Source organism: Lutra lutra, chromosome 9, assembly GCF_902655055.1.
Source record: "Lutra lutra chromosome 9, mLutLut1.2, whole genome shotgun sequence".
NCBI classification, from domain to species: Eukaryota; Metazoa; Chordata; class Mammalia; order Carnivora; family Mustelidae; genus Lutra; species Lutra lutra.
Genome location: NC_062286.1, coordinates 515,051 through 537,262, shown reverse-complemented (window position 1 = coordinate 537,262; position 22,212 = coordinate 515,051). Strand labels below are relative to the sequence as shown.

At 58.4% G+C, this 22,212-nt stretch overlaps 1 protein-coding gene and 1 long non-coding RNA gene across 2 annotated transcripts; both read right to left on the bottom strand.

Moving 5' to 3' along the window:
- Positions 1-2,486: 2,486 nt before the first annotated feature.
- On the bottom strand, positions 2,487-8,291 carry LOC125108197 (USP6 N-terminal-like protein). Its single transcript, XM_047743643.1, is given in 13 exon segments — positions 2,487-3,265; positions 3,268-3,396; positions 3,399-3,646; positions 3,648-3,675; positions 3,977-4,129; positions 4,418-4,517; positions 5,047-5,112; positions 5,349-5,443; positions 6,119-6,239; positions 6,604-6,652; positions 7,308-7,417; positions 7,804-7,911; positions 8,232-8,291. Coding segments are annotated over 13 exon segments (1,605 nt in total). The 5' UTR covers positions 8,271-8,291; the 3' UTR covers positions 2,487-2,906.
- Positions 8,292-9,884: 1,593 nt separating this feature from the next.
- On the bottom strand, positions 9,885-11,425 carry LOC125108198 (uncharacterized). The gene is made up of 3 exons (XR_007129839.1): positions 11,393-11,425; positions 10,532-10,601; positions 9,885-9,914 (listed from the first exon to the last, which is right to left on the bottom strand). It is a non-coding gene; the product is annotated as an uncharacterized LOC125108198 (long non-coding RNA).
- Positions 11,426-22,212: the final 10,787 nt, after the last annotated feature.

Genomic DNA, 22,212 nt, shown 5'->3' with positions numbered 1-22,212 from the left:
TAGGTTTGCATTCCAAGGGGAGCAAAGGCTATTCTGCAGGTTGTGAACCGTGGAGAAAGGGTGCCCTGTGTATGTCCTTCCACAAGTCGCTTTTTCTCAGCACATTGAGAAAACGGCTAGCAAGAGAGAAAGGCAAAAAGAAAGGAGACAGCATGTGGTAAGATGAGGAAAGAGAGGAAATCACTGCAGTGCATGAACACATGAAAAGAGGAAGAAGGGAAACAGCAAACAACTCGACACACATAAACGAGACCACGCCACTGACATGGAGTAATTCTTCAAAGCCACACACTTGCAATCACTGCCAAGAGGCAAGAGAGAACTAGAACTGTCCTTATGGGGTGTGTGTGTGTGTGTGTGTGTGTGTGTGTGTGCGCGCGCACGTGTGTGTGTCCACATCTTCTAGGAATTCACTCAGTTCTCACTGGCACCGACCATGTGGCCCACCACATGAACTCAATTCTGACTGTACCTGCCTGAGGAGAGTTCCATGAAGGACCCTGGCCCGGAATACAGCCCCAGTTGAGACAGCAATCCGGCTGCCTCCCGTGCTGCTGCTGACCACAGAAGAATCGGAGGTCCCCACAACCCCCTCCTCCGGGTCCATTCATTTGCGAGAGCGGCTCACCGAACGGGCGAGACCAGCTGATGGAGTCGCTGACAGGCATCGTCCACAGGATGCTCGAGGAACAGAGTGAACCACCGGGTCCAGAGATGCAGAGGGTGAGGTTGGCAAGGGTCCCTGTTCCCTTGCGCCTCACGGAGCTTGGGGCCCAGGGGCCCGGCATGTGGTTCACCCACTGGGAAGCCCCCTGAGCACCCTTCCTCCTGAGTTTTCTGGAGGCTCCGACCCTCCATGAGAGTTGACCTGGGACGTCCATGGTGTGTCCCTCCCTGGCACCCGAGACTGGGGATCGAGCCGCTGAGGGGAATGAAGGTGGGCCCTGAGAGCCTATGAAGGGGTCAGAGATTTCCGGGAAGGGGTGAAGCCGTCCGGGGGAAGCAGCACAGCACCGTGAGTTCCGGCCTTCGGGAGCGGTGCAGCAGCCCTAGGAAAGGCCGTCCCCCCGCAGAGACGAGCAGGGCGGGCTGAGCTGGAGAGTCTGCACATGCGTGTGACCGTCACACCGTGGGCTGGAGGGGCGCCGGGGGCTCCAGGGGCCCTCGGGGCTTTTGCACACAGACTCACGGACCCTGCGGAGGGAGCGGGCAGCAGACACAAAAGCTGACCAGCTAGAATCCACGAAAGATTTTCTTTCTTTCTTCGGCAGAGAGAGTGAGCAAGGGAGGGGAAGGTTCAGAGGGACAAGCAGACTCCCCTCTGAGCAGGGAGCCCAAAGCGGGGTTCGATCCTGGGACTCCAGGACCATGACCTGAGCTGAAGGCAGACGTTTCACTGACAGAGCCCCCCAGGACTCCAAATCCTGCTGTCCAGTTGTGTCATCACGAGAACGAGGTTCGGAGCCCTTGGCTGTGGATCGGCCCATGGCTCGAAATCTCCTTTTGGCTTCCAAAGGGCAAGTAGAAAGGGGTCGGCAGATATGGTGTGACGGGAGACAGTCACCCCTAACAGCCTGGATCCTAGTCGACGCCACACTGAGGCTCAGGAATCGGGGTGAGAGTCCGTGAGTGACATCTCCCTGCCTGCGCCCTGTTTAGGGAAACCCACGGGCCCCAAACGGGGTCACTTGGGCTGGGTCACGTCAGCACCCTGGGGCTCAGTCGCCCGTTGACCTCTTCAAAGCTCCCCCAGAAGGGGGGTCAGCCCCACGGAGGTCATCCCTCCCACGGCCGCTCTCCATCCCCAGAGGAAGATGAGCTGGTCCCCCTACTAAGTCCCTTTTGTCCCCAAACGAAGGTGACCTCACTCCAAATCCTCTTTTTCTGTGTATGACGACCGTGTCCTGCCGCTACACACCTTCCCCTCCCCTCGCCCTTTGCAGCCCTCCTCCCCGCAGAAGACGGGAGACCGCCCAGTCAGGAACGGTGTCCGAAGCCCCTTAGAGCTTCAGATCACCTCGTCGGATGCTTGGGGAAACAGCAAGACCCTCCCAAGAAAAGTGCCCCCTTTCCAACAACGTCCTGCCCGTGTTAATGCATCCAGATTCCCTGGGACCCGAGGACCCTTTATGTCATTTGAAAAACCGGTTTAGTGTGGTCTGGACTTTCTAGAAATTACCAGTAAGAATAGTGTCACCGAGAACGAGTGAAACAACATGGGTCCCACGCGATCGCCCTCACAAACGCACAGGCTGGCTTTGCGTTCGACCACAACGACACTTTATTGAACTTTCCGGCAGTCAACAGGGGCTCAGAACCAAGGGTGCCAGCCTTCCCCTGGGGACAGAGAACTGCTTCTCCTTCAGGGGAAGGGGGAAATCCCACAGAGGCTCAGGGCTAGCATCCTCCACTAGGTGCCTGTGCTGACTGCGGGTGTTGGCACATTTCCCGAGCTTGGGGTCTTGAGAAGCAGGTGCTAGGACGCGGACCTGAACCGGGGTGCAGCGTCGGGGTTCCCGGACAGGGTCCCGACACGTCTGCCTGGCCTCGGCCACTGCCCCATGGCTGCCAGGTGACCGCTGGAGACCCGGGCTCTGGTGGCCCCTGCCTCCTCCTGTGGAGGAGGGGAGGGCGGGGCCCACCAGCCCATCCCTGCTGCGCCCAGGCTGGGGTGACCTTTGGTCCCCAGAGCTGCCCTCGGTGGGAGTCGTGCACCCTGGGGCACACCCAGGCCCCAGGCGGACACAGAGAATTCTCCGTGGACTTGACGAGCTTTGGGTCAGAACTCAGGACTGGCCAAGTCCATGGGGCCTCAGAATCATCAGTTCGCCTTCTGGTCATTGTTGGGGAGAAGCTCGTGTCATCTCTGCTCCCCCGGGCCTGGTGTCAGGCCAGTGGAGGTCACTCTAGGTCAGTGACTTGTACCTCCTGGTGGGAGTGCCATCTTCTACAAAGTCCAGATTGAGGAGGCAGGGCACCGTGCTGGCTGCCCAGAGCCTCTCGGGCCCCATGCTCTTCTCCAGAGGCCTAGGGGAATCGACGTTCCCTGTCGAGGAGGCAGTCAGAGGGGCCCGGGCAGGTGCGGGGCCCTGGGGCCGCAGGCTCAGAGCTGGCCCGCAGGTGTCTCGGCTGGGCCGGTCGAAGGCCACACAGGGCCAGGAGCTGCAGAGGCCCCACGGCAGGAAGGGTGTCCTGGGCCCTCCAGCCTCCTCCTTCCTGGGCTGGGGGGACCTCATCCCAGGAGACCCTGAGACGTTTTGGGGCCGGTCTGGGGTGTGGCCACAGGGGTGGCCCCAGCAAGGGCTGAAGGGAAAGGGACCCACGGTTGTAGCCTCAAGGCCATGTCCTCGGGCCCCCTGCACACACACCCCTGGTGTCCCGGGAGGTTGGGGAGGGCTGCGAGGGCAGCCGCGACAGAACCGGGGTCCCAGGGGCTCCCGGCCGCAGGGGTGCAGCCAAGGGCTGCGTCGACCTTCCCTCCCGCAGCGGCTGCTTGGCCTTGAGCACGGCCTGGCGGGGAAGGGGTCCCGGCTGCTCAGCGTGTGTGGCTGGGCCTGGGGAGGCCAGCCCGTCCGTTCCAGAGAGCGTCTCCAGGGTAGGAGAAGGGAGGAGGGCCATCGGGGCTGGGGACACCTGCTCCTGGCCCGGGGCATCTTGGGAACTCCTCAGGGCCGGCTGCAAAGAGGCAAACTGGGTTAGCGTCTCCAGCAGGCTGCTTGTGTCCAGCTGGCTGGGCCCCCGGGGTGTGCTCCCGCCTCCCTGGGTGTCCACCCTGGCCTGCCCCTCACACCTGATCCAGGCCGCGGATTCCCCGCCCCCACAGGAGGCACCCCGATGCCGTGGCCGGGCCTGGGTTCCCCGAGGTTGCAGCAGAAGAGCAGAGGGACAGAGTCACAGAGGAAGGTCCCTGGGGACTGGGTCCACTGGGAGCGGCCCCAGGAGGGCAAGGCGGGAGGGGATGGGGACCGGAGCCCACCTGGCGGGGGCAGGTCGCACTTCCTCCGTCGCAGATGGGCCATGGAGGCCCGAAGGTGTTTGAGGACGGCTTCATCCTCCAGGGCCCAGGGCTGGGCCAGGGTGTCTTGAAGGAAGCCCTGCAGCCCTTCCAGGGGCAGCTTCAGGAGGCGTTCTGGGCAATGGTTGTGAGTCAGAGCAGAGGGGCGCCTCCCCACCATCCCAGGATCCTGCCCGGGGACAGCGGTTGGGCGTCCCGCCATTCCCAGGAGCACCCCCGGCAGAGCCTCGCAGGAGAGGCCCCGTGCCCGCTGCTCCTCTGCAGGGGGGCCCCCCAAGCCACCGGCTGGCCTGTGTCCCTCCACCGAGGCCTGCCTACTCCTCACTCCTGGGAGCGGTGGGCCATCTCCCCAGCCCCCCACGCCTGCATCAGACACCCCTGGGCTCCCACGGGGTCCCTTACTGCGGTGCAGCCTGAGGACGGTGTAGGCCATAGCTGTGAGGACGCGCTCTCCGTCCAGCATGTAGGCGTCCCACAGCTTCAGGGTGAGCGCGAAGGGGGTCTGCGGGGTAGCGGGTGTGGGAGGAGCCTCCTCAGGGGGGCCCAGGGGCTCTCTGCCTCTGCGAAGGCCTCCCCTCTGCCCAGGCCCTGCCGCCCCCCTGGCTGCGTCGGACAGGGCTCCGCAGCCCGTCCGGTGGGTGTCCTCCTGCTGGGCAAGATGGGCTCCAGACGACCTTGGGCGGGAAACACCTGGCCAGTATGACCCGCAAACCTGGGGGGCCACAGACTCTGCCCCACCCTTGGTGCCCACACGACCCGACAGGACTCCAGGCTGGTCGCAGAATGGGCCAAGGGCCTGTCCGCTCCCAGGCTGACCTGGCCTTCCTGGGGAGGCGGAGACGGACAGGGCTCGTCCCGGAACCTCCTCCAGGGGCCCAGTTCCAGTCTCTAGGACGGGTATGGACCGTGAGCCTCAAGTCAGGGCCTAGGGGTCGGGCCTGGCTGGTCTGGAGCATGAGGCTGAGCTCGGGCTTCCCCTGGGCCTGGGGCCGGGTGCAGGTCAGGGACCGGGTCTGCCAGGGGAGCCTTACCCGGCCAATGAAACATTGGAGAAACCACCTGGTGGTGTACAGCCCGGCGCTCATCCCTTGCTCATCCTGGCGGAAGGACACAAGGTGCTTGGGTCCCAGCCGGCGGCCACCGCCTCCCTGGGCCCGGGCCCCGTGCAGCCAGGTGGACAGACTCCCTGCGGCCCCGCTCAGCCCCGAGGGCGCCTGGGCCCAGCAGGAGACGGAGCAGGACACTGGGGTCTGGGCAGCGTGGGCAGGGTTCTGCGGGCCCCTCCCTCTGCCCTGGGCCGTGAGGACAGGGCCTCCGGGGAGCATCTACTCGCCAGGTGTTTCTTCAGGCCTTTGAGCTCCTTCTCCATGATGTCGTCATGATGCCACTGGAAACGGGCCAGCTTTGGGAATCCCGGAGCGAAGAACCCTGAGAAGGCCCCAGGCACCCCCACCATCAGGGCCTTGCCCCCACCAGGTGGGAGGTGAGTCTGCCAGGGGGCTCCGCTCCCACGCCTTGACTGGAGTGTGTGCCCACAGCCCTCCCAGCCCTGGCTACGCCCGCTCGTCCGTAACATCAGCAGAGCCGTCCAGGCCTGGGGGCCGGGCCAGAGGTCCCTCCTCCTCACAGAGACCCAGCTGAGTGGGTGGCTGGGCTGAGCACCAGGCTCGCCGGACCCAGCACACTTGGTGCGGTGGTCACAGCAGGGGCAAGGGGGTCACCAGCCCTGAGGGGCGGGACGAGCCTCCCACGGGGAGGGTGATGGGGTGTGCAGGCCCAACGCCTGGGCTTGGGTGCCCGGCTGAGGGCGCACGGGAGCGGGAGATGCCACCGCCTGGGTTTCGTCTGGCCGTGGGCTGCCAGGGGGACCCAGCGGGCAAGCCGGCAGCCAGACAGGGGGCTGAAGGCCTTGTGGGAAGGCGAGAAAGGTCTGCAAATGCTAGGCCAGTCGCCATGGCTACAGCCGCATTGAGAAGGCCGTGCCCTTTGCCGGTGGGGAGGCGGGCTGGCTGGGGGTCCTGGCCTGCCCCGCTGGGGTGGCTGCCCTGCAGGGAAGGCGTCCTGAGTTCCCGGTCCGGCCCAGGCGCCCTGCAGGCCCCCTACCGTGCATGGCGTGGGTCTCCAAGGTCATCAGCTGTGCCAGGGCCCAGAAGGCATCTTCCTCACACAGGAACATCAGGAGGATTGCCACGATGTCACTCATCCCCTGACAGTAGCCCACCTCCTGCAAGAGCCAGACCCCATGGAACAGGCCACCTCGCTGGGGGGAGGTCAGGACAAGGGGAACCGCCCTCCACGCCTGGGTCCTGATCCTCCCACGGGCTCTTCAGGACCCAGCCCTGAGCGTTAGCACCACAGCGGTGCAGGCCAGAGCCCCCTGGCACCCAGTCCTCGGGGACTCAGGGGCTGTCCCTCCCCCGCACTGAGGTCTGCAGCCCCGCCTGGCCTCAGTTCTAGGGTCCAGGGCCCCTCCCTTGCATCTCTGGGGCTATGGGAACTGGAGTCCCAACTAGGAGTCCCGCCCGCTCAGGCATCCTGGAGACAAAGGGCACCCGAGGGGCAGGAGGGCTGGTGGCAGGGACACTCACGGGGTTGTAGACCGAATAGGCCAGGAGCACATGGAAGAGGGCTCGCTGCCTGGGGACAGGGAGAGCAGGGTGGGTGGCTCTTGTCTGACCAAGCCGCATGGGAGTCCCCTGAGGAGCAGAGTGTGGGCCCCCGTGGACCCGCGGTCTTCAGCGAGGCTCGGGGCGGGACATGTGCGGCGTGGGATGCGGGTGGTGAGCACGAGACCTGGGGTGGGGCCGGGTGGCATTTGGGGGTTCATGGTCCTGGCTACCGTTACAAACGGTGTCCACTGTCGAAAACACAATGCCAGTCCACGCAGAAACACACCCAGAGGGGCTGTCCCCTTGAGTGTGTGCCCCTCGTTCGTCCATGTGTGTCCTCGCCCGGCCGAGTCTGTGCTGCTAGACCCCCAGCTCCACAGGGTGCCCCCCGCCACGACCCCACCCTCTGGCCCGGCCCCTCTCATACCAGCTCCACGCCGACCTTATGGGTTCTGTGCACATGGCTTCCCCGCCAGGCCCTCCCCATCGAGGCAGCCCCAGGGGGTAGGTAGTGACCACTGGGTCCTCCCGCCCACGGTCACCAGGCGGCCGGACCATGTTTGCTGCCATCCTCCCCCTCTCCTCAGAGACCCTGCGTGCCCCACCCAGAAGCCCCCTGGGTCACGCCTGACCCCCCGAGGAACTCCCGTGTCCCCAGAGCCCCGCTTGTCCCCTAGCCTCACCCGACGCCATAGCGGTCCCCGAACATGATGTGGTTCCAGAAGGTCCGGTTCACCTCCAGGTCGATTTGCCGGATGTCCTTGGAGAAGAGCTGGGCCCGCTCCTTCATTTTCTGGGCGCAGAACCGGGGAGGAGGAGCCAGCATCAGGGCACGGAACCCCAAGGCCACCAAGTGCCCCCAAGGCAGGGAGTGTCCCGAGCCGCCCTGGGCTGTGTCCTGCGGACACCTCCTTCCTTCCCTGGTCTCTGACGCAGGGCCCCCCACAGGAGCCCATCGTGCCCGGGATGCCCGCATCAGGGATCGTGCTTGGCAGGCCTGGGGGCCGAGGACACTCCTGAGGGTCAGCCCACGGGTCTTCCCCTCCCCCGCATGGAGCCCTGTCCTCCAGGACGGAGCTCCAGCCTGGGCCCGAGCTCACCTCACCCCGCGGGGGGCCCTCGGCTCCTGCCCAGGCCTCCTCCAAGGGCCACGCCTCTGCTGAGGGCACAAGGGCTTACCTCGTACAGCCCCTGGTGGGTAGACTTGACCTTATCAATACTGAGCAGGAGGGCCCACACCTGACCCCTCACCTGGGGAGGGACCCCTTTATAGAGGCGCCGACGCATCTGCAGGAGAGAAGGCAGTGCTGGGACCCAGAACCAGGCCCACCCTGCCCAGTCCCGGGAGCACCAGACATCCGGAAGCTTCCGGCTTTGGCTCTGTGGCGTCTCCCGAGAGGCTGGGTCTCCCCGGAGCTGGGCCTCGTCTCCCACGAGGAGGAGGGCACTGGGGCCCTGACCCGTCGCTCCCTCTGCTGCCCACTTGGAACTGGGGAAATGGGGCTCTGCCAGCAGAGCAGTGGGGTCAGTGCCAAGGCCGGGGGAGGCAGGGGCTTTACCCCCACCCCCGTTGGGGCAAATGCCGTCTGCGGACACGTGGCACCCACCTTCTCACTGGGCCCGTAGTGGTCCCAGTTGCGAAGCATTTTCGCCCACTTGTCGGCCCTGCGGGCTTCCTGGCGATGTTGCTGGAACAGGAGAAGGGGGGCAGCGGATAAGCCGCACGGAGCAGGAGAGCGGCCCATGGGCAGCGTCCAGGCGCCCTGCAGGCTGGGCCGCCGTGGGAAGAGACTGAGAGGAGCCGGAGAGGCACAGGCCACTCCCGCTGACTGTGTCTCTGGGGCTCAGGCACGTTCCCGGCCGCGTGCAGATTCCTGGGACAGGCGCTTTGGTGACATAGCCTTGGGGACAGCTTTGGGGACTGGGTCTGCCATCCCCTGGCCCCATGCCCACCCACCGTGTCCTGCCCGTGCCCCAGGACAGGTTCGTACCTTGGCCTCGTGGGTGCTGAGGCTGGGCAGCTCCTTCTCCCTGGAAGGCAAGAGAAGCAGAGCCCTGAGCACCAGGCCCTGGCCCCACAGCCCCCAAGACCCGGCAGAGGAGGCCTGACCCCGGGGAGGACGGGGCTGCCAGCTGCCTGTGGCTCAGGTGATGGCAGCAGCATCCCGCCTGGGGCGTGAGAAGGTGGTGGCTGCCAGGTGGGCTGGGCGGGGTTCCCTCAGCGGTCCCCCAGGATTGACCTGCCCTTGTCCTGGGGTGGGCCACTCCTAGACGCGTCAGTGCCGCCTGGGTGCCCCTGTGACCATCAGGCTGAGGATGCCACAGGCTTACGGGGCCTGCGTGCCCAGGGTCTGGCCTGCCTCTCCCTCACTGTGTCCCTCACTCTGCTGTGCCGACTTCACCCCTCTTGCTGGTCACTTCTGCTGCTCTGGCCCCTTGTCTTGTCAGAGCCGTGAACACGACCCCGCCTCCCACCCCTCTCCACGGCCACTGGTCACTGGGTGGCCAGCAGGGTCTGCGACCTGGGAGCAGCGCGGCGAGCACACACAAAGTCTCCGGCCATGGTGAGGTCTCCCGTGGCCCCTCAGCCTAACAGCCTCCTTCCCTCATAGCAAGGCCACTGCGCCGTCCCCTTCCTGGTTCCCCCCTCCAGGTTCGCCACCTGTCCCTGTTCCTGCCCGCCCCCCGCCTAGGTCGGTCAGCCCCTCCCTCTGCTGCCCATAACCCCTCCCTGACATGGCCTTGTTCCTGGCATTGTCCTGCCATCCCCCAGAAGCCTTCGGGAGCTGTGGCGGACCTGGCCTGGGGGTGTCCCCGAGGGTACCCCTTGGCCCTCGCCCCCGACCAGACCGCTCTACCACAGAAAGGACGCCACCGTCCCAGAGCCCCTCACCCTCTGTAGTCCCAGCTGAACTGACTGGATGCACAGACAGAATGCAGGAGGCAGGCCCCGGGCCTCCCTGAAGCAGGCGTGGAGGCCCCTCGTTGGGGTGCCCAGGGGCCTGGCCCAAGGCCCTGCTCCATTCCTGCCATGATCTCGGTCTGCCTCCTGGGTCGCTCAGCTCCAGCCAGAGCAGAGTCTGGCCCTCAGAGGGCTCCAGGGGACGAGGCCCTGAGCTGGGGACATGAGTCCTGCCTCCAGAGAGAAGTTCCTGTCAACGCATCCCACCCCTGAGCTGGACGGAGGAGGGCCCCGGGGACTCACTGCAGGAAGCCGTGATGGTCTGTGAACCTGCACAGCGAGAGGTCAGCACCTTCCTGGGCGGCCCCTGGAGCCCTACTGGGCGTGCCTGAAACACAGAGGGTCCGTGATGGGCATCCCCTCCGAGCCAGGGGCAGAGGGAAAGGAGGGAGCAGAAGGGCTCCTCTCTCCCCTGCATCCTCAGGGAGCCCAGGACTTTCAGAAAAGCGCCCAGCATGAGAGGCAGGCCCTGTCAGCTCTGAGAGCAGCCTGACAGCGGCACCAGGGGCTATCCTCGATGCCCCCCGCCTGGCTTCCCCCACTCCTAGGGCCAACCACACCCCCTTGGTCTCCTCTGAGGGACTGCGGCTCTGATCCCTGCCTGGGACATACGTGCTCTCACTGCTTAAGTCTCCCTTTGGGCCAGACTTGCTCCTACATGCCTAGGACCCCACTTGGACCCCCCGAGCTCCTGCTGTCTGGGATCCGAGCTTGGGCCTCCCGAGCTCCTGCCTCCTATGATCCCCGCCTGGACCTCATCGACGACGGACCCCTAGGATCCCCGATGGACCCTCAGCTGCTTCCCATGCCTGAGACCCTCCCCCTCATCACACTTGCTCCCGAGGACTCTGGTCCTTGTCTGGGCTGAACGGGCCCATCCTTGGCTCTGGGACCCACCCCTGCAGTGGGGGCCCGTGGAGTCGATGGGCCCCCTCTCCGCCTCACCTGGGTGTAATTGGCTAGGATGTGGGCCCGTTCCAAGGCCATCAGGGTCTCCAGGTCCTGGTTCATGGTGCTGCCAACCAAAAACATCCCGAGGGGACCCTGCATGAGAACCTCCAGGGAACCAAGGCGTGTGCTCCCAGCGGGCAGATCCCCAGTCTGTCTGAGCCCAGAGTGGAGAGAACCCTGGGGCTCCAAGGGCCGTGCTGGGCCGTCGGATCCCACGTGGGCACTGCCTCCCCGGGGTACTCCCACCTCCAGACTCCCTTCCCAGCCACCATCCCCAGCACGTGGTCACACTGAGAGCACAGTCCCTCCACCCTGTACCCAGGAGCACACGGGGGTCCGGGAGTCTCTAGGGAGCCGCTGACCTGATGCCTGGGGTGGCGTCCCTGAGCCCGGCGCTGGCAGCGAGAGGCTGGATGGAACGGCCGGCCAGTGAGCGTCCCTGCGGGCTTGGGGGAGATTGAAGGTGACTCTGAGATGTGACAAGCTCACTCGACAACAGGGAAAAAGCCCATGAGCCGGATGTCCCGCACCTGAACACATGCCAGCAAGAGTCTGAATGGGCTCGCCAGCCGGGAGCCTGGGGTTTGGGAATTGCCCTAGGAGGGACGGAGGGGAGAGCAGGAGGGACTTCATGCTCCCTGGAGGGGAGGGGTGTGCAGGCTCCCTGCTCAGGAGGCTGGGTCCCGGGCATAGCGGGGTCAGTCCGCCCTCCACGGGGCTGTGGAAAGGCTGCCCGCACCAGCTCAAGGTCTGCGCTTGGGGTCCGGGAGTCTCGGCCACAGCCCTGGAGGCCCGCGCCGCTCCCCCTGAGCCTACAGGCCCCACAGCGGCCCGAAGAGAGCAGCTCACACTCACCGGTGACCTGTCGCTGTGGGAGCCACGCCTGCTGTCTACACGGGGTTCGTGGGGAGAGAGAGTCAGTGAACGTGTGGCAGAGCCAGGAACAGAGAGCACAAGCGTCTCCAGCTGCCTGTGGACACAGAGCAGAGTGGGCGCCAGGCAGTGGCGGAACCCTGGGCGCCACCGTTCCATCCACGGTGGGTCCCATGTCATCCGTGCGGGTCAGCGGGGTTCTGTCTGCACTGAGCCCTTCACCCTGCAGCTCTCACTCCCCAGGAGGGTCTTGGTACCATGCACGGTGGGAAGGGAGGCTTGGCACCCTCCCACCATCCTGAGCTCCTATGTGGGGGCCCTCGGGGCAACCCTCTGCTTCATCGACAGGATCACGAATGTCCTCCCAACCCACGGGTTGCCAGCGTGTGTTGTGTCCTCGAGCACATTGGAGGGGCGCCTGGCGGGCTTGGTTGGGTGAAAGTCTGCCTCTAGATGTTGGCTCAGGTCATGATCTCACAGGTGGAGAGAGGGACCCTGTCCTAGGTCCTGGACGCCGCTGGGAGTCTGCCTCAGGCTCTCTCTCCCTCTCCCTCTGACCCTCCTTTCGCCTCCGCTCTCTCTCTCTCTCAAGTAACTAAGAAATAAGTGGTTTTAAATACACATTGGAGACCATGGGAGGAATCATTCTCATGTCTGCAGAGGTGCCGGCCTCTTTGGAACGGCTGTCTCATTGCCTTCCACGGACCCACGATGACTTCTACAGGAAGCCCCTGGTCATTCATGTCTACTGCGGTGTTGTCAACACGCCATGGTACACACGTTTCAGGAGTGCCACTCAGCGATTTGATGGCTCTCCCCATTCATCAGCACTCTGCAGGAGAAGTGTCTTCCCCCTCTGTCCTCGTACCAAGTTCTGACAGTCCCGGTACGAGGGACTGCATTCCCTACACTCACTGTTCGGGCTTCTGGGACCTCTTGATCTTAGCACTGGAAGTTTACAGCTCTCAAGAGTCTTCACATCTCCTGCCCAACCCACACCCATGTTCCCTTCGGCAAACCCACCAATGCCATGCCCCCGGCTCACAAGAGAAAGGATCCAAGTCATGTGAGCATCTCAATGATGCACAGAGAGCCTGGGACCAAAGACAGCCTCTCTTCTTGGTAAAAACTCTCCACAGTGGTGGGACAGAGGGAACATACCTCAATATCCGAAAAGCAGCAAGTACCACTCCAATGGGGGGAAACCGAGAGCTTTTCCCCTAAGGCCAGGAGCACAGCAGGGATGTCCACTCTCAACCTCGGCTGTTCCGCAGAGCACGACAAGCCCTACCCTCAGCAGTCAGACAACAGAAAGAAATTCAAAGCATGCGAATTGGAAAAGAAGATGTCAAACTGGTACTCCTCACAGATGAGATCCTCTTCTTGGGTACTTTCTGAGGACAACCCTAAAGTCTCCACCCCAAGATGGCTAGAACTCATCCAGGAATTGAGAAAGTCGTAGGATATACGTTCAATGCACAGAAGTCAGTCGCTTCTCTCTGTGCTAACAATGAGAGGAAAGGGGAATGAAGGAATCGATCCCACTTACGATGACACCCAAACCCAGAAGATACCGAGGAATCAACCCAAGCAAGAGGTAAAGGATTGTTGTCTGAAAACAACAAAACACGTGTGAAGGACATTGAGGAAGTCACCAAGAAGGAGAACAATATTCCATGCTTGTGGATAGGAAGAAACGATATCATTAAAATGTCTCCACTGCCCAGAGCATTCTCCACACTCGATGGAATCCCTCTCAGTATGCCTTGGACTGTTTCACAGAGCCAGAGCGTGCAAACCGAGTGTTTCTCGGGAATGAGGAAAAAACCCCGAATACCTAAAGGGAGCTGGAAAAAAAAATACCAAAGCTGCTGGCATCCTTCTGGACTTCCAGATCTAGTCACAGCCGTCATCGTCAAGACAGTATGGGACCGGCACCAAATAGACACAGAGTTCATCAGAATGGAATAGAGATCCCCAAAATGGACCCTCAACTCTATGGTCTGGTCGTCTTTGACCAAACAGGCCAGAATAGTCCATGGAGAAACACAGTCTCTTCAGTAACTGGTGCTGGGAACTTCGGAGAGCCACATGCAGAAGAGGGAACCTGGACCGCTTTCTGGCACCACACCCAGATACGGACTCAGTAGGGCTGAAAGACCTCCCTGTGACACAGGAAGCCAACCACACCCCAGAGGAGCACGCGGGCGGCCACCGCTCAGACCTCAGTCTCAGCAGCTGGTTCTCAGACACGTCTCCAAAGGCAATGGAAACAAAAGCAAACAGGAACTATCGGGACTTTGTCAGCTTCAACAGCTTTTGCCCAGCAACGGAAACCGTTGACAGAGCCAAGGACAGTGTCCTGAATGGGAGAAGACATTGGAAAACTTCTGATCAGGACACACTAGTACCCGAACTCTATAAAGAACTTACTAAACTCCACCCCACCCCAAACGGAATCCAGTCAAGCAATGGACAAAAGACAATGATATGGGAAAACTGGACTCTCAGACGCCGACCAAACCTGGGAGGGAATTCCCGTCCCCGTCGCACAGCCCTCCCAGTTCTTCTTTCCGACCCCATCGGCCTCGCGCGCCCAAAGTTCCACGGATGGGGAAGTAGAAGGTAGCACTTACCCTCCCCACTGGTGCTCGGGTCCAGACCTTTAGAGATCGCTGTCCTCTGAGCCTGCTGGCGTTGAATAAATCTCCGATCCTCCAGGGTCCCCGAGTGCTGCTTGGTTCCTGCGTCAGGACCCCGTCCAGGGCCCATGACATTGGGTTCCCTGACCCGGAAACCCAACTGCGCTGGTGCATTGTTGTCCCCGGTTTGGGGGCAATGCCGTGGCAGTGGCAGAACAAGGGATCCTCATGGAGAAGGCGCACCCTGCCTAATTGTCAACAGTCTCCCGCCTGGTGGCCTCGGTGGCCCTGCTCCCTTGTACCTGCCGGATTCCAAGGGCATTTGGCAGGTGAGGACCTGGTCGCGACATTGGATTCCAGGAAGGCCTGGGGCCCAGGACCCAGCCAAGCCCACCCGTCAGGGAAGAAGGGAAACGGATCACCTCCCAGAGACCTTTTAGCGGTCTCAAAGGTAGGGGCTCCCAGGAGAGATGTCGCTCAGGAGAGGAAACCCCCAAAAGGGGGGACAGGAATTAATTTCCACATGGCAAGGAATTCCACAGGACGGGGCCTCCCCCGGGGGAGGAACTGGAGGAACTTCTGCAGGGACTGCGTCAGGGAATGGGCAGTGTGTGACCGGCCGGTCAGGTGGGCTGGTTCGGTGGTTCTACGGGCGGCCACCCTTAGAGTCCCCAGAAGCCATGGAGTCTGAGTGGCTCTTAACCTGTTTCTGGGGTGACCTCATGAGGTCTACGGTGAGCCCTTGGGGGATGCCGGTCTGGGGTTTCTATGACCTCGTTACAGCTCAGGGGAAGCCACATCTCCTATGGGAGAGCGGACAGGCGGGCATCTGGCTGGGCTCTCCGTGGGAGAGACACCACCCTTTCTCTGTCTCCGTGCCACCGAACAAGGAAAGCCTCAGCACGGCATCTGGGCAGAGGAAACCTACGGTCTTGGGAACCATGATCAAGAGTTTCAGGAAGGGGTTTTTGGGAGACTATGGAGTTAAGAGGCATCCCGGCAAGTTGAGAACCTTATGTGAGTTAGAATGGCCTACCTTTGAGGTCGGATGCCTTCAGAAGGGCCATCGGATGTCCCATCAGTCCTGCGAGGAGGGCGATGTGGAACCGGGGGCCCAGGACACCTGGCTGGAAATTGCCCAGACCCTTCCCCCTTGAGTGCGGTTCGCTTACAAGAGGCAGCGACAGGCTAGGGTCTTAGTCGCCTCATCTAAGTGACCCAAAGAGAACCGACAGAAGTCCCAGCCTCCGCAGGTCTTAGCCGGAGATCCTGAGGGTGAACCGATCTTGCTCCCTCTGTACATACCCCCAAGACCATGTGCATCCAACCCACCAGGTCCAGACTCTCCACCGCCACCATTCTCTCCAACACCCTCGGGTCCAGAGAGCCCACCTCTGCCCCCAGGCTCAAAGGATCCATGTTCCCCAGGACCGGTGGCCAGACTGCGCCCCCGGCCAGGCACAAGCCCCCTCCAGATGCCAGTGCAGGAGACATGGGAACCTGAAAGGCGGGATGAAGACAGGACGGTCCAACCCGGCCATTCCATGATATACTATCAGGCTTTCTCCACCACCGACATCCTCCACAGAAAGCAGAGAATACCACATCTTTCCTCCCGACCCCCCATAGGAAACACCAGCCTTTATTATTTTTGTTTTTATTTATTTATTTACTTATTTTTAAATTTTTATTTATTTTTTAAATTTCTTTTCAGTGTTCCAGAATTCATTATTTATGCAGCACACCCAGCGCTCCATGCAATATGTGCCCTCCACAATACCCACCACCAGGCTCACCCAACCCCCACCCCTCTCCCCTCCAAAACCCTGTTAGTTCCTCAGAGCCCACAGTCTGTCATGGTTCATCTCCCCCTCCAAGTTTCCCCAACTCCCTTCTGTTCTCCATCTGCCCATGTCCTCTGTGTTATTCCTTATGCTCCACAAGTAAGTGACACCAGATGATAACTGACTCTCCCTGCTTGACTCAATTCACTCAGCATAATCTCCTCCAGTCCTGCCATGTTGATACGAAAGTTGGGTATCAATCCTTTCTGATGGAGGCATCATACTCCATAGTGTATATGGACCACATCTTCCTTATCCATTCATCCGTTGAAGGGCATCTTGGCTCTTTCCACAGTTTGGCGACCGTGACCATTGCTGCTATAAACATTGGGGTACAGATGGCCCTTCTTTTCACTCCATCTGTATCTTTGGGGCAAATACACAGTAGTGCAATTGTGGGGTCATAGGGAAGCTCCATGTTTAACTTTTTGAGGAATCTCCACACTGTTTTCCAGAGTGGCTGCACCAACTTGCATTCCCACCAACAGTGTAAGAGGGTTCCCCTTTCTCCACATCCTCTCCAACACACGTTGTTTCCTGTCTTGCTAATTTTGGCCATTCTAACTGGTGCAAGGTGGTACCTCAATGTGGTTTTGTTTTGAATTTCCCTGATGGCTAGTGATGATGAACATTTTTTCATGTGTCTGATAGCCATTTGGATGTCTTCTTTGGAGAAGTGTCTGTTCATGTGTTCTGCCCACTTTTTGACTTGATTCTTTTTGGGGTGTTGAAATTGAGTTCTTTATAGACGTTGGATATCAGCCCTTTGTACTGTCATTTGCGAATATCTTCTTCCATTCCGTGGGTTGCCTCTTGGTTTTGTTGACTGTTTCCTTTGCTGTGCAGAAGCTTTTGATCTTGATGAAGTCCCAAAAGTTCATTTTTGCTTTTGTCTCCTTTACCCTTAGAGACATATCTTGCAAGAAGTTTCTGTGGACAATGTTTTAGTTTTTTATTAATAAAAATATACATTATAATTCAGTACTATATCATAATACAAATTTAGCAATGACTTTTCAATTATACAAATATGCCACAGAACAACTTAACAAGTTAATGAAATGCAATATTGAAACTTAGATGAGGATAATATACAATTAATATACAAGTTAAAAAAAGTAATGATAATTGATGCTTTTACATTATTTATAAAAATACTGCTTCATTTGCCTCATACAGAATTTAAGTCTCCTATTATACAACTTATTAGGTAACATGATCCACTTATTAAATATGATTTTTTAACAATGAAATGTGAAAGTATGTAATGTCACACGTTAGCCTGTGCAAACATGGAATCTGTAAATTAAACCACCAAAAAATCAGTTGTGTGTTTTTCTGTCCATGACAAAGCCGGCTTGCTTCAAATACCTTGATATCCTCATGCGCATGAAAACTATGAACGATTTAATAACACAATTAAACTAAGAATAAATAAATAATATGGGAAAAGTTTTTTCAAATTAATTTAATGGCTGAGGACTGAAAACTTTTCTTCCTGCCTGTGAGCAGGAGCTAGGCAGAGCCAGGACGTGCCCTGCAGGGACACGGGTGGGAAGGGAACTAGAGCAAAGCCATGGGAGTGGTGGGAGGTCGGGGCACCCAGGAGAGGCTGGTGCTGCCATGCCTTGTGGTCAGGGACAGAGCGTGGGCATCGCTCCCGACCTGCTGCCCCCAGGGTACATCCGAGGCTCCCACCATGTGTGCTCAGGGCAGGCCCCAGCTGGCAGCAGGGCACGTGGGAGTGAGAGCATGACTGGGAATGAGGCGCTGCCCACACTGACCACGCCCTGCCCTCCTGCACCCCAGGCAGCCTGGGTCCCCACATCCCACGCTTCCACCCAAACACCAGACACCAGCTCCAGGGACACCTCTGGTGGGAGCAGGGGTGTCTCCTCATGTGAGCCCCCTTCCCGTCCCCTCCACTCAGGGTCACATCCCTTTGTCACTGCCTCTGAGAACATGCTTACTTGTCTTCACTCACTGGTGGCCTGCCACCTTTGCTGGAGCACGCAGCACACCCAGTGAGTGTGCACCAGCTATTCGCTGGACATGGCGGCCCTGGCAGGGTGCTGGGGACATGCGTGTGGAAGGGCAACTCTCTTGCCCCAGATCGCCTGCACCTGCCACTCCTACCATGTGTGTGGTCTTGGCCATCAGGATGGCTCCGTTTCTCACACCCAGTATGGCAGGGCATCTCCCAAATTCTGCGTGAACATTGCCCTTTCCAATGGTTTCTGCAGCTGCCACCTGGTTTCCACGTCTGCCTGCCTCCACCAGGCCCGGGGCTCTGTCTGTCACATAGCAGGCTGCACTGCCTTCACAGAACCTTCCAGCAGCCCCATCTCACTTGGAGTTGAGCTTGTGAGCCTGGGGCCCCTGCTCACCCACCTGTCACCTGGGCCCCTCAGGTGACCCACAGCAGGTACACCCTGCCCGTGACCATGGCCCTGGCTCTTCTCCCAGCGTGGCTGACCCTCCTCCTTCCAGGATGTGTTCCGATGCCTCCTCTCTCATCCCTGGTGTGGGGACCACCCCCGTCTGTTTAAGGCTTCCTTCCAGCGGACAAAGCAGTAGACAGGCGCATAGCAGGAGGCTCGTTATTCTCTAGTAACCCACTTTTATAAAGTTTTAGCTGTTGGGCCCTGTCACCTTCATAACCACCATTCTGACACCTAGTGGGAGGAAAAACAAGTCGCATAACTCACAGAATTCTGCTCTAAACAGGTTAATCTAACCCCCCCCCCCTTAGGTAAGTAAAGAGTTTACATACAAAAGGCACATACTTTATGTGACATTTCTTTGAGTTTTGGTAAACATGCAGATGTGTGTAATGCAGCACGATTCAACACGGCGACCACCTCCTTGTCCCCAGAAGCTTCCCGTGCACCTGTCATCCCAGCTGACGCATGCCCTCATTCAGTCCTTGCTCATGCTGATGAGTTCGGGGATGGCGTGTAAATGGAATCTTTTTAAATGTGCTCGTCAAGTCTGCCCTCTGTCCTTAACTGTGTTTTTCAGACTCTGTGTTACTGTATGGGTTTGCTATTCACAAAGCCCACATTCTGAACACCCTGAATGGACGTTTAGTTTTTTTGATTTTTTGTTATTATTTGCCGGTTTGGAGACATTAAGAATAAAGTTATTAGGGCGCCTGGGTGGCTCAGTGGGTTAAAGCCTCTGCCTTTGGCTCAGGTCATGATCCCAGGGTCCTGGGATCGAGCCCCACATCGGGCTCTCTGCTCAGCGGGGAGCCTGCTTCCTCCTCTCTCTCTGCCTGCCTCTCTGCCTACTTGTGATCTCTGTCTGTCAAATAAATAAAATCTTTAAAAAAAAAGAATAAAGTTATTAAAAAGCATTCATGTACAAGATATTGTGTGGGTATGTGTTTCATTTTAGGGTAGAAAGAAATATCTTTAAAGATCTAATAAAATAAGGGTCACTTGGCTGGGCCAGTCAGCAGAGCACGTGCCTCTCAACCTCGAGATCATGAGTCCAAGCTTCAGGTCAGACTGCTTAAAGTTAATTCTTTTACAAGTCTAACAAAATAGTAAAGTTCTTTTTTCTCTTTTTAAAACGTGTGGCCTTTTCTTTTACAAGTAAAGTAGTTTAAATGTTACTCATAGAGATGAAAATTTGGAAGGTTTAGAAGATTTTCAAGCCTTAACCATAAATAGGCTGTGTGGGGATGACATCTCTAATATTTAGCATCAGTAAATTTGAGATTTAAAAATGTTCTTGCTGTTACATTAAAATCACTTCTGACAGTTCATCAGTATGGGAGGGCCACTTATTTTTATAATGAAAGTAACATAAGAAACAAGTCTACTCTAAAGATTGCATACTTAGTATTCATAGTTTCATCCCAGTCATAAAATTGTATAATTTTCACAAAAATGACTCCACAGTTGAAGCCCATAACTGTTCCTGTCCGAGCCCAGGAGCCACTCCAGCAGGAAATGGAAAAGGGCAGCTCTTCCATTCTATTTTCAGCTCCTTGGCCCATGCAGGGTAGATGGCAGGTGGTTCTTCTAGAAGAGCCCGACTGTGAGTCCTGATGGCTGCGCGTCCATCCCCTGGGCAGCTGGCTGGGCGCCTCCGGGCAGATTCTCTTGTAAGTTCTGCCTACGGGTCGGGCTCCCCTTTGCTCAGTCTGACAGTCTGTGCTCCCACGCATGCCCGCAGCCAGCTCACTTCTAGTCGGGTCAGTGCATACTGCAGTTTCCCTCCTTCTTCGGTGAGGAGGCAGCTGCTTGTGGAGGCAAAGACCAGCGTAGGCGAGAACGCTAAACCTCAACTCCGGCCCTGGTTGCTCACAGCCCGGCTCTCCCTGGCCGCACGCCGGGACCTCTGACCCGACCCAACCACCAAGAGGCTTTTGCAGGGACCTATGTGAGCCTCTGACAGCCCCGCGGACAGCACCGAGGACAGCGCCATGGGCTGCCCCTGGGACAGCACCGAGGACAGCGCCACGGGCTGTGTCATCCTAGGAGATGCGTACCAGCCACGCCCGAGGGTCCTATGGCCCAGGACCCCCGAGGACCGGCCTCCAGGGCAGCCGGTGCTGTTTGCCTCCAGCCCGGAGCACTTCGCTTCGGTTCCGTCTCTGCGAAAGGGGGACGGCGGAGTCCAGCCTCAGCCTTCAGAAAGCGCACCTGGCCACTCACGCACTTCCTGTGCTGCAGGACCACTGTTTGCTTCAGATGCTAAATCACACTCGAGCCGGAAGTTAGAGCATCTGTGACCAAGGTGCCCCCCCCCGCCCCGTGGAGGTGAAGATAAGCCCTGGGACACGGAAGGCCTTCATACCCTATGTTCCTGGTCTCTGTCTCCACTGCCCTATCCCACAAGCTCATTTTGGTTGCACAGAATTTAAGACCATGGGATCGACAAAATGGCAAAGGGGCGCACAGGTGAGGCAGAGAGTAGGGTAAGGGAGATGAAGAGATAAGGGCAGGAAACAGCCAAAGTGTACCTGTAAAAGGGTAGACGACACCCCCCCCGGGGGTGACATTTCTGGGAAAGAACCATGAATATAAATCACAAGTAAAAGCACCAACCATTTTCACAATAAAACATAAATATCATGGGGTACAATGAATTCTGGTTACTAAAGCATTTTGAATTTTTAAATTCCCATCAGATTTTAGGAACTGCCTCCTTGAGAAGGTGGCGACAAAGTGTTACAAAGGTCTGATAAGGCCCCGTCGAGTGTTAGAGCGGTTATTGGCCTAAATATGAGAGCACAAGAGACCCCTCTCCCGGGGAGTACGGATGTGAGCAGACCTCCCAAGCCAGCTCTGAAGCTAGGGGGATCTCCTTTTAGCCTTGGGGAGCAGCCCTGAGCCCCTGCCTCTGTGAGGTGGAAACGCTTCCCTCCTTCCCTGAGCTCCAGACATCGTGCCTGCCAAGGCCTCAGTGACTCGGGCTTCTTGACCCACAAGGGTGGTTGGTTGTGGGCCTCTCTTCCTTGCACATCACAATTTCCTTAGATGCTTCCTGGGAACCCGGTGGGCGCCGGCCAGCCAGACGTCCATGCCCTCCACTGCTGCCACAGGCCTCCCATCCACCTTCTGGCTAGCGCCCCTACTCTCACCACGGACCCCTCATGATAGCAACTTAACTCAAACAGAGGGATCTGGGGGACCAAAGGAAAGATTTGGGATGGATGGAATGTACATCCTTTGTGACCAGTACATACGTTACCTAGAGATTTGACTTAAATATTGTGCCTTTTGTCTAAGATCTAGTTCACTACTGGTCTAATGCAATCATTAGATGGGCATTCCACTCCTCATAATCATATAGACTAAGAATAGAGCAGAGTCATAAATTATGCTATCCCAGGCTTATAAGCCATGTGAGTTCCTAAAATAACATCCACATGGTAACGTGTCTAAGCTCTGAGTAAACGCTCATGAACAAACAGGACGAGCACTGAGCGGCGCAGGTGCTCACGGAAGCCTCCGTGCGTGACCAGCACACGCGACACAATCACGTGGGAGCAGAGGCGGGTAAGCATTTAGAAGACATCCTCCAGCAGCTTAGGCTAGGACGACTTCATAGAATTCTTTAACCAAAAGAAACAAAGCGGAGTCATTCTCTAGCTGTGCATGAATTCATCCCTGGGCTACACGGCAATATTGGTCAGGTTAACCGTGGCATGCTTCCTTCCTGGCTATTTTGGTGCTTGCCCCTTAAATCCTGTTTTTAAACGCAGTGATAACCACCTAAGTAACAACCACAACAAAAACCCCACAATTGCTCCCTCTTTACTTCAGGGTTGAAATTATCCCATGTTTTTCTTTTCAAACTG